The 16,623-nt window shown below is 44.5% G+C and overlaps 1 protein-coding gene across 1 annotated transcript in view; it reads right to left on the bottom strand.

Moving 5' to 3' along the window:
* The window catches only part of cnbd1 (cyclic nucleotide binding domain containing 1), a 21,322-nt gene extending 6,257 nt beyond the window's left edge, over window positions 1-15,065 (bottom strand). The window contains 4 exon segments of the mRNA XM_076994640.1: window positions 2,139-2,287; window positions 10,347-10,403; window positions 14,697-14,816; window positions 15,046-15,065. Of these exon segments, the coding sequence (XP_076850755.1) occupies window positions 2,139-2,287; window positions 10,347-10,403; window positions 14,697-14,816; window positions 15,046-15,065 (346 nt within the window).
* Window positions 15,066-16,623: the final 1,558 nt, after the last annotated feature.

The following is a 16,623-nucleotide window of genomic DNA, read 5'->3' on the forward strand; positions in this document are numbered from 1 at the left end:
GACTCCGACCTCCAAATATGAAGGAAAGAGAGTGAATGTGTGAAGGCAAATTCTGCATTTGAGTAGGAAAGGAAAACATCGTATTTCACCTCAGGTTTGCGTGTACTATTGTTACACCAATTTTCTCTTTAAAGGGAACTTTGATAGCCAATGGGGACTTTCCTCAGAAGTGATATCAGAATCAGGAGTGATCTCACAGAAGATGGCACACGTGCAGAGTACTATTTACTGCTTACCAAACCACTAAACCCAGCATAGGTCAGCATTAAAACCACACAACACAACTCAATACGATGCCACTAAAAATTTCATCTGGACGTCTATTTGTGTATGTGGGAAGGTACACATATAAACACAAACAAACCAGGGTTATTCTTTCTAAAAGACCCCTCCTGCTGGAATGTGCAGTATCGAAGAAGAATGTCTCTAATATTTAAAGGCTAACAGTGGCACAAAAACCCAGCTGAAGGACCACGCTCTCTACAAACAAACTATCCTGAAAAAATATCCCCATCACACACTCCAGACAGTTCATGCAGATTTCTGCTGCAAAGCACTTCTTTGAGATACACAATTATCAAGCATCTAAAACCTCAAAGCCATAAGCAAATATGACTTCCAATGGCATGTCTGCTTGCGCATCACGCACCTGAAGAAATATGGCTCCAAACTGCAGAACACATCTCTTATTGACCACCTGGTCTAACCCAATCAATAACGCATTTGCCAGCTCTGAAATACAATCCACTTACAATAGACTCACTAACTGCAAGAAAACACAGACTTAAAACTTTTATTAATATCTCTTTCCTTTATGTTTGTACTCAGTAATCCTTGGCAGGTATGTCTGTCTAAACGTGTTACCGAACAAAACAAAAAAAAAAGCCCAACAAAACACAGCAATGCACCAGGCTGACTTGAACAAATTGGAGCATGTTATCCAGTAGATGTCTGATTCAGGGCCAAACGCCTGTTCCCATCAATAGGAAACCCCACTCTCTTCTCTTCTTCAAAGGCAGGACCCGTCGAATCCTTCACGTGGCTCACCGATATTCAAGCACCACGGCAGAGGAGGGGATGAGGGGTAGAGGAGAGGAGAGGAGGAGGGGAGGGGTAGAGGAGAGGAGAGGAGAGGAGGAGGGGAGGAGGGTGAACAGAGTGCAAGTATGTGCAGGAATTACACGAAAAAGCAAAATGAGAGGTGACTCTGTATGGCTTTCCGTTAGACCGATTGGCACTGAATTGACAGTTTGCAAGGACACGCCTCATGACTTCATAACTCCATCTGATACATTTGGATAAGACTTTGCACTCAAGTTCTGCCTGATCCATTTTCCCTTTTCTCTCTCTCTCTCACTCTTTCTCTCTCTCTATCTCCTTTTTTTCCCTTGTCAGACAAGCAGTCCAAAGGAACTGAGGGACACAGGGTGCTGAGATTGAAGCATCCGGCTGATGGTGCAGCTCCAGCTCAGTAGTGTAGTCTCAAAGCCAAAGAATCCTCAACAGAGATGCACACTTCTCCACATACGCGTGCTCTTGCCATTCACAAACCTCTCTCAATCTGCCCAAATCGACATGTAGACAAAGACGAGCCAAACAGTTCCGTGCCACTGGGCACACAGTGAGTAATGCATGACAGATACTTAATAGTTACAAGAAGACAAGCTATGCTCACTAGGAGTGGAGGTATGAGAGATCTATTTAAAGACTCTCTGCATAACTAAAAAAGGTTTGTGTGTGTGTGTGTGTGTGTGTGTGTGTGTGTGTGTGTGTGTGTGTGTGTGTGTCTGTGTGTCTGTGTGTGTGTACTGAGATGTGGAAGGACAATCTTGCTGAGATGTATCCAGACCCACTTCAGGACATCAGTGTAGTGCATCCCAGCTAGATGACCCCACACACACACACACACACACACACACACACACACACACACACACACACACACACCATCATTCAGGATTATAATCCATATCACCACATTTTGGTATACAAACTTCTGAAAAGTCTGTATACGTTTGTGGGTATTTGTTTGTGTGAAAATGTGTAAATGTGTGTGTGTGGGTGTGTGTGTGAGTGTGTGTGTGTGTGTGTGTGTGTGTGTGTGTGTGTGTGTGTGTGTGTGTGTGTGTATACGCAACTGAACTGGCTGAATTCCCAGGTCTCAACAATGGCGACAGAGTGGACCTACTGCAGCTCCTGTTTGGATCTCTGGGTAGAGCGGCAGGGGAGCATCACCAGTGTTTTCTGAATGGCCCACAGATCCTGCGGTGATCCTGCTGTAGGACTGCTAGGCACCCACAAATGCACAGGCTATACTGCACAGATGACTTCAGCTCTACTGATGGTGCTAAAAACTCTGCGGCCCAAACATTCAGAAACTATTTCACCCCTGTTAGAGGAGAGCAGAGCATGCAGAGAAATTCCTCCAAGCACAACAACAAACTCCAGTTCTGTTGAGTCTGTTTCAGCACACACAGGCCACAGCATAGCCTGGAAGTTGCCCCAAGGAGAGTCTTAATCACAAAGGGCTTGGTCTCAGTTCAAGTGATGGGTAGTCTTGGGCCGGTGGAGATACTCATCCACTTCCACAGAGTTCCTGGGAGGATGCAGAGATGACACAATGGATTCAAAAGAGTTTACCTACAACAGGCATTTAAGGAATCGTTCCATTTTGTAATAGTAATTAGGATGGAGATATTTGTGTGTGTGTGTGTGTATGTGTGTGTGTGCGTGCGTGCGTGCGTGCGTGCGTGCGTGAGCTAGATGAAGGTCAAGGCCATCAATCACACCCCACGTGTGTTTGCATGTGCTTCAGTGTGTAATCTCAGTGCAGGAGGTTGGGGCAGTGGGGTGTGAGAAAGGTGATACTCTGTGTACACATCACATTTTATTCATTTTGGTTGCATTAATAGTACTAAAACATTTTTGTTGTTGTTGATGTTCTTAGCAATTTGATGATAAGCTAATAAACTGTGATTGGTTTCTTTTCTGTCCTCTCTGCTATAAGCCACAGAGGCCTTCTCACAATAACACACTGCGATACCAAAAACAAAAAGCAATTTCAGGTTACAACAAGTTCTCATCTCTATACTTAGATGAGGTATGAACAAAGCATTACAAAAGCATTTCATTTTTTTAATATGCAACACAATACATAAAAAAAAATCTCAGAAAATAGTATTAATGTACTTTCTAAATGTACGCTCAATTCACAAACAAATCTAACGACTAACACGATGCATATTGCCAAGGGCAGCGTGCATTTAGAGGAGCGCGTACTGAACGGAGCGGAACTCAACAACACACCGTCCTTCATTTCAGGGATCCTGAGCGTGTTCCCAGCACCAAGCTGGCGTGCGCAGCCCCCCTGGAACATTACAGGAGGATAATGGCATGTTGAGTCTCCACTCCATGTCATTCCAGGAGCGGTGCCACCGCGGCTCTAGAGCAGGACGCCATTATTACGCTATTAGTAGCATTATCCGTCATCACCATGCGGACGAGCCTCGCATGCTAATATCTACTCACAGCCTGTCACTGGATGGGTCGCAAGCGTGCACGGAGTGGGCGTTCGTGCGGTGCCACTCTGGACCCAGGAGTTCAATGACAACAGAGCTGCTAGACATTAGCCCCAAGGAGAAATATACAGTCTAGTCGGTTTTATTTAACAGGGACTCAGCAAGCATGTGGATGAAGCACTGTGTCTTTTTATTATGTTCAACTGCCTTGACATTTTGGAAACACTGGAGTTTTCATTCCATGACTGGATGATCCACGGTGGCACAACATCAAAATGACCAGTGTGATGGCGGAGACTTCAGTTCCCCGCGTGCTGCCTCTAAGAGAGTCTCAAACCGCCGTCTCTCATTAGTCTATTCCGGTTAAAACGCTAGGTTCATGGCCAGTTCAGATTCATGTAGACATTACAAAGCAAAACAGCTCACTAGATTTTGTGAAGAGAATCATTATGTATGCTCACTGCCCTCACACTGTCATCTCCTGTCCAGGTCCAGGTCCTGCTCACTACACATACAGATAATAGCCGGTTGTCCAGGAGAGATGTACAAAGTTAACTGTTACAGAGTTTGGACCAAACTGAGAGACCTTATTCTGACTGACTGCTGGCTTTGTTCTGAGTAACACAGATCCACTCATGTTTCTGAGCACAGAGGAAAACTGCATTAGGTTTAAAACTACATTAGGTGTTGGGCTGAGTGCCTACCCTCTGGTGAACTGTTTTTCTCTGTGGATTCTCTCTCTCTCTCTCTCTGACAGTTCCATGTGTTTAAAATTCATGACAGTAAGATAGCTGCTCTTCTGGCTGAAGCAAACTTGTAGTCTGTGAAACTATTCAGCTGACACAGGGTTTCTGACAGATTACTCACCAAAAAACTTTGTGGAAATTTGTTTTATATATAATTACCAAGAGGTGAGTTTTGAAATTTATTAACTGCATACTATTAGCAATGTTGACCCATAAACATGGCTGGCACTTTTCCCACAACCCTGCAGCTCATTTGGTTACAGGAGCATTCACCTTAACCGCACATTCTGTGTGGAATAACTCACATCACCAATCCCACCATACATTCAGAGTTGTTTTTTAGCTGGAATGCACTTATTGCCGAAACGTCAAAAAGATCTAGAATTGTTGCATTTCTCCATTTTTGGGAGGGAGGTGTTCACAGCAAACTTAAAGCCTCACAAAAACTGTTGAGAAAGGAGGAGAGAAACACGGAGGAGCTTCATTTGAGCACAGCAAACAGAGGAGGTTCCTTCACAGTGTGTGGAGCAGGCTGGCTGGTGGCTAGAGGACAGGGCTGTGCTGGGAGGCATACCGCACGTCCCCTGAACGGAGGAGACCAGTACAAGGTGACCTCAACCTCCAAGCACAGGGCCTGCTACTCCTCAACCTCTATCTCCTTTGTTCGCTCTGGAGAGCCTCTACTCTCATTCCCTTCATCCCTCCTTTCTTCTTCTTCTTCTTCTTCTTCTTCTTCTTCTTCATTTCCTCTCACTCCATTTCCTTCTCGTTTTGTTTAAAATCTTTCTCTCCCCCCCCCCTCCCTGGTTCTGTACAGTGAACGTCAGACAGATAAAAAATGAAATAAAATGTATTGTTTTTCTGACCAAAAAACAAACAAACAAACAAACAACAACAAAAAACAGGCATTATAGATATGAGGTTAAAAAAGAACAAAGCAGTGAAACTCTTACCCAAAACTGAAACTCCTGCCGTTCTGACTCACCCTCTGTGAGGAAAGGATCTATACAGCTTCTTTCACAGCTGTTAGCTTAGCGAGGAACGCTATTGTGTCCCTATCAGACAGCCTCCAATAGCTGAGACACTTTTAGAACTCCCATGTCAGATGCAGTGGTCAGCAAGAGGTCTCGTCTCCTCACAAATAACTGTAATCGGCCTTATCCACAGGCCAGCATGGCTCTACAACGCTATCTTATCACATCCATAATACTTCGCCAAAGACTATCTCCAGGGACACATGGAAGAAAAACTGCCACTAAACCAGCAACAGCCAGTGACATAAATCACGGGGAGAGTGCTGAATTGATAAGGCCTATCTCCCTTAAACTTAAAACCACCAAACACTTTTTAGGTGAGGAGAGCTACCCTAATTTCAAATTCAAACCGTCATTATGCTTTGGAGATAACACAGAAATCTTTGGGTAATCATAACAGTCTTCACGTTAAAATCACAGGACTAAGAGCCTTGGCTTCTTTTTTCTACAGCTGCATGTTTTAAATAAGAAATAAACACTTGGACAAAACTGAAATCCACATCTGAAACTGAAACTTCTCAAACTATTTGATCTTGCACCAGCAACATCTATACAGAAACTGTATAGAAAGTATTTAATCCAAACTGTAGTGATTAGATTCCTTTTATAATCTTCTATAGCAATCCAGGTCTTTATCTCATGTCCAGTCCTCCAACACCAGCAATGGGAGACCATGCAACATGGGCTCTGAAAAAGAGAGTCTGATTCTTCTGTCACAGTTTAACATTTTCCTTAGGAAAGGGGGAAAAAGAAAGCCAATGCTGTAGAGTGGATAAATCTCCCATTTTAAGAGCTCCTAACTACATGTGGCCTGGATGAAACAGGTCTTTTTACTGTACTCATACACACCCCATAATAACCTTGCTTTCCAAAGTCGGGGGTCAAAATTATGACCGAATGGAAAGAACATTCCTACATTTACCTGAACCTTCTAAACTTGACAGGAACCGTAGAGCTAAGTGACTAGCCGGCATCAGTTCCCTCCTCTTTTTTGGTAGCTCTCTGGAGCCAGTCACCTCGCCTAATGCTTTGCATTAAAAGGAACAAATGGATGTCATCCACTCTTCTCATGTCCAGTTCCTCAGTGGTGGAACGGTCTTCCCAACTCTATCTGCTCTGCGGTGTCCCTCACAATCACCAGCAGACTCCTGAAGATTCTGAGCGTACCTGGATGTCTGATCACTCTTTGAGCTCAAGACCCCAGGCCTTCACCGACAGCCCAGTTCTCCTGGGTCTTGTTTCAAAGATGTCTGTACTGTGTTTACACTGTCCTGTCCGCTGTATTATCTAGCACTCTTTAGATATTCTAGATATTGGGTGATAATTTCAAACCGGGTATTATATTTTGACTGTGTGACTGTATATCTTGGTTGTAATACAGACTGTATCCTAACTGCTAACTTTGATGTAGAACCTTCCCCACTGCCAGCACTAACAGTCCTGCTCATGATTAACGTTTTGGGGTTGTTGTTTTTTTTTGCATCTTCAATGTGTCTTGCACTTTTTGTCTGTTAAATCACTGGAAGCATAGCTCAGTAGGGCTGGTGCTAAGCTTCTTTCTCTGATGGCCATATATTTTGTCTCAGCTGAATGTTCTTTCTTTTTTTTTTAGATAAAAGCATCTGGCAAATGAATAAATGCAAATATAAATGTACATTCAAGGCTGTTCCATACTATTGACACATTTTTGCTTATTTCCTGTTCAGACATAAACTCAACGATATTTAGAAGCTAATGCACTACATTAGATGTTCTCTGCATCAAGTCACTGGAACATTTGAAAAGGTTCAACTCAGTACAGCTGTGCTCAACACTACATAAATCTGGCAACAAACTAAGCAAACAAAACGAGTTTGCAAGCTTTGGTAGCGTGCCCCATCATGATAGAACTTCTGATACTCTGATCCAGGTCATTGCATGAGGTTTTATACTCCAAGAACCTGGCAACGAGTCCAGACTTTCATTCCTCATTCTTCTTATTGACAGAATAATTCACAGTAGTTACAGTAGTACACCTTAGGATTAATGTAAAATTATAAGGCTGGGACTGAAGAGATTAACCACAGCTTCACCAGGTACACAGATTAACCCAGCCAAGCACTTGCTCGTGTTCCGTACATGTTTTTTAGTGCACCTCTGGGTCTCAAACACGGCAGGAAATGATGGAAACAGGTTTGTGTGCATGCACCGTTCAAACACTGCATGATCTGCAACTCGGGTCGCTCATGGTCCTGCCTTCATCTGAGCTGGTGGTGGCCACGCAGCGAGAGGTTAGCCGTATGTGGCCTTCTCATTGGAGAGGACCGATATGAGCCAAGCAGCCGCATACATGGGACTCTCACCTTACTTATTTGTTTGAGATATGAGAAAAGCAGAGATATGGGGAGGGGTAGAGACAGAGATGGACAGAAAGAGAGAGAGAGAGTGAGATGGAAAGACAGAGAGTAATCCTTTAACTCCCTCTCCTGATGTCAGGGGTTGGATCTCCATCTCAGCAGCTGGTTCTGAGGTTTTGGCGTTGGCTGCCAAAAAGACTTGAGTCTTGACAAAACGCCCCTCAAAACACAGATTATAACTATCATAACTCAGTTTAAATGAGACTCTAAAAGCCAAAGTGAATGTGGGTCATCAAAGCTGAGGACATTTTTTTGAACCCAAGACAAGTGTGTGCAAATCTAGTTATTCTGCACGAACACCCAGAGTTAGATTGTATATGATTTTGCTATGTTGGCAAAGTACAAAGCGCTGTGGAAAACACATTCCCCCCCCAGCTGATAACTGTTACTTCTCGTAAAAAGTTTGCACTAACATTTGGTTCCATGTAGGATGAAGGTCCACTGGCTACACCCTACAAGGGAGCAACCACTGGAAACAAACCAGAAGGGGAGAAAAGAAACCTTCATCAGAGTCTTCTTCAGAGCTTTGTAAAGGGAGAAACGGCAGGGCTAGTGGTGCAGTATTGTTCTAGCAGCAGCTGTGTCTAAAACGTGACTCAAACGCCAACCACGGGCATGGCGGAAAACAAAGCCCACCGAGCCAGGCTGGAATGGGCTGGAACCGAAATCACGCTCTATGAGAGGCCCAGTGCTGTGAAAGTCAATGAGTTTATTCGTTCAGCTTGGGGACAAATTATCTGTTCCAGATGTTTGCATTTTCTGTTCTTGGGGTGGACCGAGGAGACCGAGGCCGAACATCCAGAAGGCAGCAGCCGGCCTCCACCTGTCCCGGGCTGGAGTTCGCTTTCACGCGCGAGCTCGGCCCCCCCCCCCCCCCCCACCCTCCTCTGATGGAAGACTTGCCACCACAGCTGTCGTAGGCTCAATAGCTCTCCTTTAATGAAGCCTGGCTGTCTTCCCCAAGCATAACGAAGATTTTCCAATGTAGTGGGTCAGACAGTTACTGCTGTTGTTATTCCCACAATACAGGGAGCTGCCGCTTTTATTCATGTCTGTGTTGCGTTTGTGTTTTGGTTTTTTACAGCATAACACAAGCAAAATTCAAGTGAAAAAGCAATCTTCAAGTGAGTGGATATTTCAATCTTTCAGTTATCCAAAAAAAAAAGAAATGTGTTTTTTTTTCCCCAGGTGGGTGTCTGATGAAACTCACCTGTCTGACCATGAAAAAGTGATGGATAAGATGCAGATGTCCAATTAAAATGCAAAGTGCGAGAACAAAATGTTTAATCACACATGTACACTATGCACAGGCATCTTCACAAGTTAAGCAAAATAAGCCATGGGATAGCCACAATGCTCATCAAAGGAAGTAATAATTATTTAATGGTGACATCTTAAGACAACACTGCAACCCAGAGATGGCAATAAGCATTTACCCATAAACCCATAAATGAAAATATGAAAATAATATTTTTTTAGGAAATTAATGGAAGGACGTACACATTGCTCAACGAAATAACTTATTTTAAAATGCTATTGATTTAAAGTCAACACAATGCATATGAGTGAATAAATATCAACACTGAAAAAAGTGATGGTTAAACACAACACTGCAAAACGTGCGCTTTAATCGCTAACTCCCAAAGGCAATATGTCACCATAACAAAAGTTTGAACTATATCACTGGTCTAGATCCTTTATTCTGATAATAAAGCATCTCTCTAGCATTCGTACCTCAGATACGGATCCCCAGAGCTATATAAACGGCCCAGCCCAGAAAAACTCGGCCAATGAGTAAACACGATCAGGACTAAACATTCCACAGGATGTACACATTAGAGATGTAATGCAGGATAACGGAGTGCTCCAGAGACAGGAGGGAATGAAACAAACCAGTTGGTGTAAAGTAAACTCATCAGTGGAAAGGAGTTAATGAGAAGATGGATGGCTAAAGGGGGTGAGCTGGTGTGGGTGGGGCATTATGCCAGTCTTCTCCTGCCTTTTATGGTTTCCACTGCCACATTTTCACTCATCTTGCATCAGTGGCCGCAAACGAACTCACACGGCTGAGCAGAACAAGGAGGGGAGCTGTAGGCCTTCAAGGCCGTGAACATGGAGGAACTTCAGAAGAACTTCACCAGCCCAACAACCTGGTGGACTGGTACTCAATGTGTGAGTATGGACTGATTTGTTATCATAGTGCACACATTCGTGATACGATTCTGAGAAGCCACCTACAAACTGCTAGAATAACGAGCAATGAAACAATATAAACAAACCACGGACCAATCAGGTTCTCCCTTAGAACCGAGTGCATTTTTGAGTTCTAGTCAGCATACACAATACAAGCCACCAGTGTGGCAGGCAGTATTGAATGAGAAAAGTAGGTTAAACAGCTTTTCCAGGTCCTCTGAGCATCTCAGATAGCTACAATAAGAGAATTGTCGGAAAGGGGAAAGACACCTAGAATGGAAAGTGTTGAAGAGGGACATGGCATGGATTCATAATGGAAAATAAATATACCAGATACAACAAAAACAGTGGAGAAAAGTGCAGACAGAGCAGACTGCACATGTCGTCTTCCTTCAGAAAACAAGGCAAATGTCTTCTGCTTTGGCTCATGCATCAAGGGTTCTTTCCTGATCCCGTTACCACGGCTGCCTGGCCGAGGGGATGCAGGGTGGGGCCAAACGCTTCCTGCCCCCAGCACTGGCACACAGGAAGGCTCTCACGGGAACAGGGCACAAGAGCAGGAAGTGTGTGTGTGTGTGTGTGTGTGTGTGTGTGTGTGTGTGTGTGTGTGTGTGTGTGTGTGTGTGTGTGTGTGTGTGTGTGTGTGTTTCTGTGCCAGGCAAGCACAGTTGGAACCCACTCCCCATAGTCCTGGATGGGGAAATCTGGCTTTATGGAAGGAACAGATGTAAAAACATGCAAGAACACACACACGATTACACATACACACACACCACATAAATTCACAAAAACAAACACACATGGTAAACACACATGAGTGATCCATGGCACGGGATCAAATGTAAGATCATCAGATGACCTATTCAGCAGATGAATAGACTTTAAAGGAAGGCTGTGGAAAGACAGCATGGGGCAACCGACACAGACAAACTCCTCACACACACACACACACACTTCCCTTTATCTTATAAAAATATCATGATGTCATCTACAATGAACTGGTGATGATCTTCCTCAGTATGTTAACCCTTTCAGGCCTTGGGGGGGCACATTAGACATGCACACAGAGATTAAGTTCATATGCTCTCCTTTCTGCGTAATCTCACCTAGCTCCCAGTTACGCTAGTGCAGTTGTGTCTGATAATGCTCTTTCCACATGGCGGAAAAGGTCCCCCGTACATCAGTACACGGACAACGCGTCTCGGTGGGGACGTGAAGCCGTCTCCCTCCCTCAGTCCTTCAGACACGGTGGATCCTGCTTCCTTCTCCCTCAGCACGTACGCTCACACTGACGGACTGCGGTCGGCACCGGGGTAGCCCACATATCCAGACACTGAGCTGGGAAAGTAAATGTGTGTGCCATATTTTGTCAATTGTGATTTTTACACCGCAATCGAAATTTGTCCTCCGCTTTTAACCCATCTGTGCAGTCAGAACACACACACACACACACACTAGTGATTACTAGGGGGCTGTGGATCACACGTGCCTAGAGCGGTGGGCAGCCCTAGCCCGGCGCCCGGGAGCAGTTGGGGTTAGGTGCCTTGCTCAAGGGCACCTCAGTCATGGCCTCAGGTCTGGGAATCGAACCCACGACCCTCCAGTCACAAGACCAGTTCCCTACCACAGGACCATGACTGCCCCAGAATGAGAATGAGACGGGTGAAAAGAAAAGACAACGAGGAGCAGCGAGTGGCCAGGCAAGCAGGCAGATGCACAGAGATGAATGGAGAGAAGAGACTAGCCCAACCCCGTCCACACGGGCCTCTCCGCACGCTTCCTCTGCTACGTACGGTCTACAGTCTCTGGCTCACTCACCAAGGTTAGGATAAGACTTCTCTGGGACAGGTTAAACAGCCAGGCTGCCTAGGTCTGAGGCCATTGTACACAGAGCCTCACTGTAGTAGCTTTCTGTAGCCATTTGTATCTGATGGGACAGAGGTGGGACACCCAAAGAGAAGTTCATTCGGTTATTGTGTTTGGGTATTGTGTATCTAATTCAATTTAGTTTATACGTTTTCTGGAAACATCTTTGACAAGGCATTACAGGGTTCTTGGCTCTAAACGCATGGCATAAAGAACAGTGATGCCGGTAACGCGTTACTTAGTAACGCGTTACTGTAGTCGGACTACTTTTTTCAGTAACGAGTAGTCTAACGCAACTACTATTTAAAAACTAGTAGTCAGATTAAAGTTACTTATCTAAAACATCGTGCGTTACTATTTCTGCATTTCGGGGGAACGTAGGTTATATTTATTCATTCTTATTTTTTGGCTACACGTTTCTTACGCGGTTACGTCATCTCTGCTCTGCGGCGCCAAAGTCAGATGGAAGGAGAGGTTCGCCTTTAGCAGCTGGAAATACAGGCATTATTTTGATTTTATTTCGGCTAAGGAAGACAACATTAATGTCCGTTGTACACTCTGTCCTGGCGACAGAGTGCTGTCTACTTTCAAAAACACAACGTCAAACCTGAAAAAATAACCGGGGCTTGGCGGCGAACGTAAATTGTTACCGGGCGGGGTGTAAAATGGACTAAATTCAGTATTATATCGCGATCGATCGATCACCGGTGGTTGGCACCAGATCGAACTAGTAACTCACTGAATCATAGATGTGGATCAGAGGTAAATAAACTGGATTTTTTTTTCGGCGTGAGATATCGGAAGTGTGGCGTAAGCGTGTGAAGACAGTCAAATGCGTGTGTCTCAATGCGTGACAGTTGGCAACCCTGTAAGTGGGCGGAGTTGAACAGAAAGACTGTCTTATTTATTTATTTAAAAAACATGTAAGCCTATTTCAAGAAAAAGTTTACAAATGCCAGTGTCATTTTTGATGTTCCGGTTAAAATACATGTCAATAAAGTGAGTATTGGCAGAACTGGTAGTCATTTTCATGTTATAGGGGCGGGGGATCAGCCTCTGCTGAAAGTAACTAAAAGTAATCTAACTTAGTTACTTTTAAAAGCAAGTAGTCAGTAACTTAACTGAGTTACTTTTTAAAGAAGTAGTCAGTAGTCAGTAGTCGGATTACTGTTTCAAAGTAACTATGGCAACACTGATAAAGAAGAATACTCACTTCCCAGCACCATCAGTTGTCTGAATACATTTAAAAAAACCTGTTATTGTAAAAAGTGTAAAATGCTCTATGGCGGCGTGGCTTGGGATTCCTCCGGCTTTCACAGCATTTCATAGCAAGTAGTTTTCGAGAGTGAAAATTGTTAGTGTACCGAATGATGACGACACTTTCGTGAGAAAGAAAAAAAAACCTGCCTTTTGCACTTTTCATCATCTTTCGTCATCGCGGTAAACATTTGAAGCTAATTCTGCACACCTCCGGGTGGCTACACAAAAGTCTCCCCAGGCCCCTAAGTGCATTACTTACACCTAATGTGCCATCAACCTCTTACCCAGAGCAATCAATAGCAGGTAGATGGGCCACCTCATGAGGCCGGAGCGCTACTGCCCACCTGCTTACTGAAAGGAGCCCTGCATGAGGCTGTGTGTAACAACGGCCCTCGGACAGAACCACAGAAGAAGCCTTGCGTGGACTAATGCTCAGACCTACAGTGGCGTGTCCCGTCAGCGCCAGAGCTCAGCGGCCTGCTTCTGATCCTCTTTGGTGCTCCGGTCTGACACAGCCTGGGACAAAAACAAAGCCCACAGACAGGAACCCCGGGTTGCATGAGGGAAAGCCAAAGAGGCACCTAGGAGAAAAGACGCCTCTCAGGTCAGTGAGGGAAACTCACACAGTCACAACAGAAAAAAGATGAGAATAGACATGGCACTGTCACCAGGGACACGGAAGACACTAAACTGTTCCTGCACAAGAGAGCCTTAAGATCCTGTGTGCTCTGTGTGTGTGTGTGTGTGTGTGTGTGTGTGTGTGTGTGTGAGAGAGAGAGAGAGAGACACACACACACACACACACACACTCACTCTCTCACACACTCCATCTCCCTCTCTATTTCACACTTTCATCATCTATCCCACTCTTGGTTTCTGTCCCCTTCTTTCTCTCTGTCTCCCTCTCATTCTCTCTCCATCTCTTTCTCCCCACATCCCTGACTCACAGGGATGTTTACTGATACCAGTAAAGTAAAAAATGTCAAAGGGCAAAAATAGACCTTCGTTTTTGTTAGACATGAAGTACATTAACAATGTGATGCTTGTCAGTGGGTTCACTTTGATTTGGTTTCCAAAATACCAAAATAGTGACAGAATGTATTGAACAATGAGTCCTCAGTCAGTGGTGAGTATAAAGCCAGGATGGTTGCCACAGTAAGGTGTAGTGCACAGGCAGTGCAAACAGCACATCTCCTGCTAATTCTGATTAGCTGACTCTCATGTCTCAATAAATGTTAGGCCATGCTGGTTTCTCGTGGGGATTTTTATGTAAGTAATCATTCAAAGGAGAAGAAGAAGGAGAAACCTGCAGTTGTATATTTGTTTGCCAGGAAGTACAGTATCAGGATTACAGAATGCAAATCTTGAAACTCCATGAAAGAGTGATAGACTGCCCTCAACTGGATGAATTACAGACTACAGTTGTCTTGCAATTGTGCGTTTCATACTCGCGTAAAGGAGAACCACATGAAATATGGGAATGTCCAATAAATTAGTATAAAGTTTGATGATCATAATATCCTGTCCAAAGGCTTGCTACTGATTCAGGTGGGATATATCCATGTAACAAAGCCTCCAATACACTTTCAACAAGACAAGCATCTATTATGAATAAACACTCCATTGTCATGTATGATTCTCAAAGGAAGTTTTGCAAAGAAAAAAGACCGTAGTGCTACTCACGTCTTGAAAGCTCCGATGGCATGGCTGACAAGCGTCTCCCGCATCTGCTTCCCAGGAGACTGCCTGCCTCGTCCTGGGGGACGCCGGCCCTCGGACACCCTCAGGCTCCGTGGGGCATGACTACAGAGGGGAAAACACAGCAGGCAAGCTCACTACTCCAGATCATATCATCATCACAGAACAACAAGAGTTGCAGAACACGAACCCATCACAAAGCATCAAATACAACACCATAACTAAACACAGTCCTTGTAAATTGATGATTAAAAAAAACAAAATCTAAAATAACTGTCAGACTGCCATATTGTTAGCAGCTGTATGCAACTAAGGCCCCTGCTGTCAAAATTACCTAAGTGGAGTTTGTGACATTGTTTTAGTGGTAATTGTTCCACTTGGCATTTAAACCAGCCCATGAATAACTCCTTGGTGAGCTCTTTACAAGATGCCCCAGCTCCTACTGCGAGTGGATCCATATTCAAGCCAATTAAAGGCATGACTCATATGGCACTACCCACAAGAACATTCGTTCTTTTCCGCGGGCCTTTCAGGCCGTTGATGTACTGTAAACATTACTCAGTCTATATGAGTGGGCTCGTTACAGGGCAGCTTTTGACTGACAGGCAACTCTCTGTGTCACGCCGCCCCGGGGGGAGCGGCGCGTTTACGGCCCACGCCTTTTGTCTGTGACATCCTGTTTGTGACTTTCTTTTTAGGTACCCAATTCCAAACAATGCAGACCAATTCTCGGAACAAAGAGACACGTCTCCCGTTCAAAAATCTTCTTTTTCGTATTGTGAAAACGTCAAATGTTCCGGAAGCCACATGACACAAATATAGCTTGCCAATGAGTTTTGACTTTATCGCATGTGATGTAATATCAAACAATATCTGAGCAAGTTTTCCACTGATGGGCCTGATGTAGTCAAGAGACCATGTTAATGATGAAAAGACTACATGGGCATCCATCCATTGGATAGATCAAATCCAGAACCAGTTCCAGGTCACAGGGGCAGTAACCTAAGCAGAGAGGCCCAGGTTTCCCTCTCCTCAGCCTCCTCTTCTAGCTCTCCTGGGGGGATACCGAGGTGTTCCCAGGACAGCAGAGCGATATAATCTCTCTAGCGTGTCCTGGGTCTTGCCCGGGGTCTCCTCCCAGTTGGACATGCCCGGAGAGCCTCACCAGGGAGGAGTCCAGGTGGCATCCGGACCAGATACCTGAACCACCTTAACTGGCTCCTCTCTACATAGAGGAGCAGTGACTCTACTCCGAGTCTCTCCCGGATGACTGTACTCCACACCTTATCTCTAAGGGAGACCCCTGCAGTAATACTCTTTATTTAGGAGTTCATGAACTCTTTATGAGCCTCGTCTGAAGACGAGAGACGTCACTGTAAACAACAAAACAAACATTATGCCAGATAAATAATACTAGAGGAAAATATATTTAGATATGGAATTCACTCACGATAAACCACTCAGGTTTAGTTTCACTACTATCATTATCCAACTGTAAAACCAACACCGCCATGCCAGTCTCTTTCGGACCCATCCCTCTCAGGCCACTGGTTCTACACAAGGCTCTCAACTGGGTGTAGTTAATGCCGACGATTCTCTGTCCATCTGTGACAAACTTACATTAAATTTCCTATCGTCACCGGAGCCAATTCTTTGTCCATTTCTCCCAATATGAGAAGTTTTATACTTGTCTTTAAGTAAAGAAAGTCGCCTAACATGGCCTCATAAGCAAACGGTTAACTACGCCAGGAAGCTAGCGAGTTAGTTTAATTGCACTGAATAACATACACACATAAATTCGTTTAACATGCCAATTTCTAGATGGGAATTTGGCGGTTTTTTTGACATGACATGCTAGTAAACGTGAGGATGCAAATGGAAAGGTAGAAAATGAGAGAAGGATAAATATTCC

Source organism: Brachyhypopomus gauderio, unplaced genomic scaffold (genome assembly GCF_052324685.1).
Source record: "Brachyhypopomus gauderio isolate BG-103 unplaced genomic scaffold, BGAUD_0.2 sc153, whole genome shotgun sequence".
In the NCBI taxonomy this organism is placed as follows: Eukaryota; Metazoa; Chordata; class Actinopteri; order Gymnotiformes; family Hypopomidae; genus Brachyhypopomus; species Brachyhypopomus gauderio.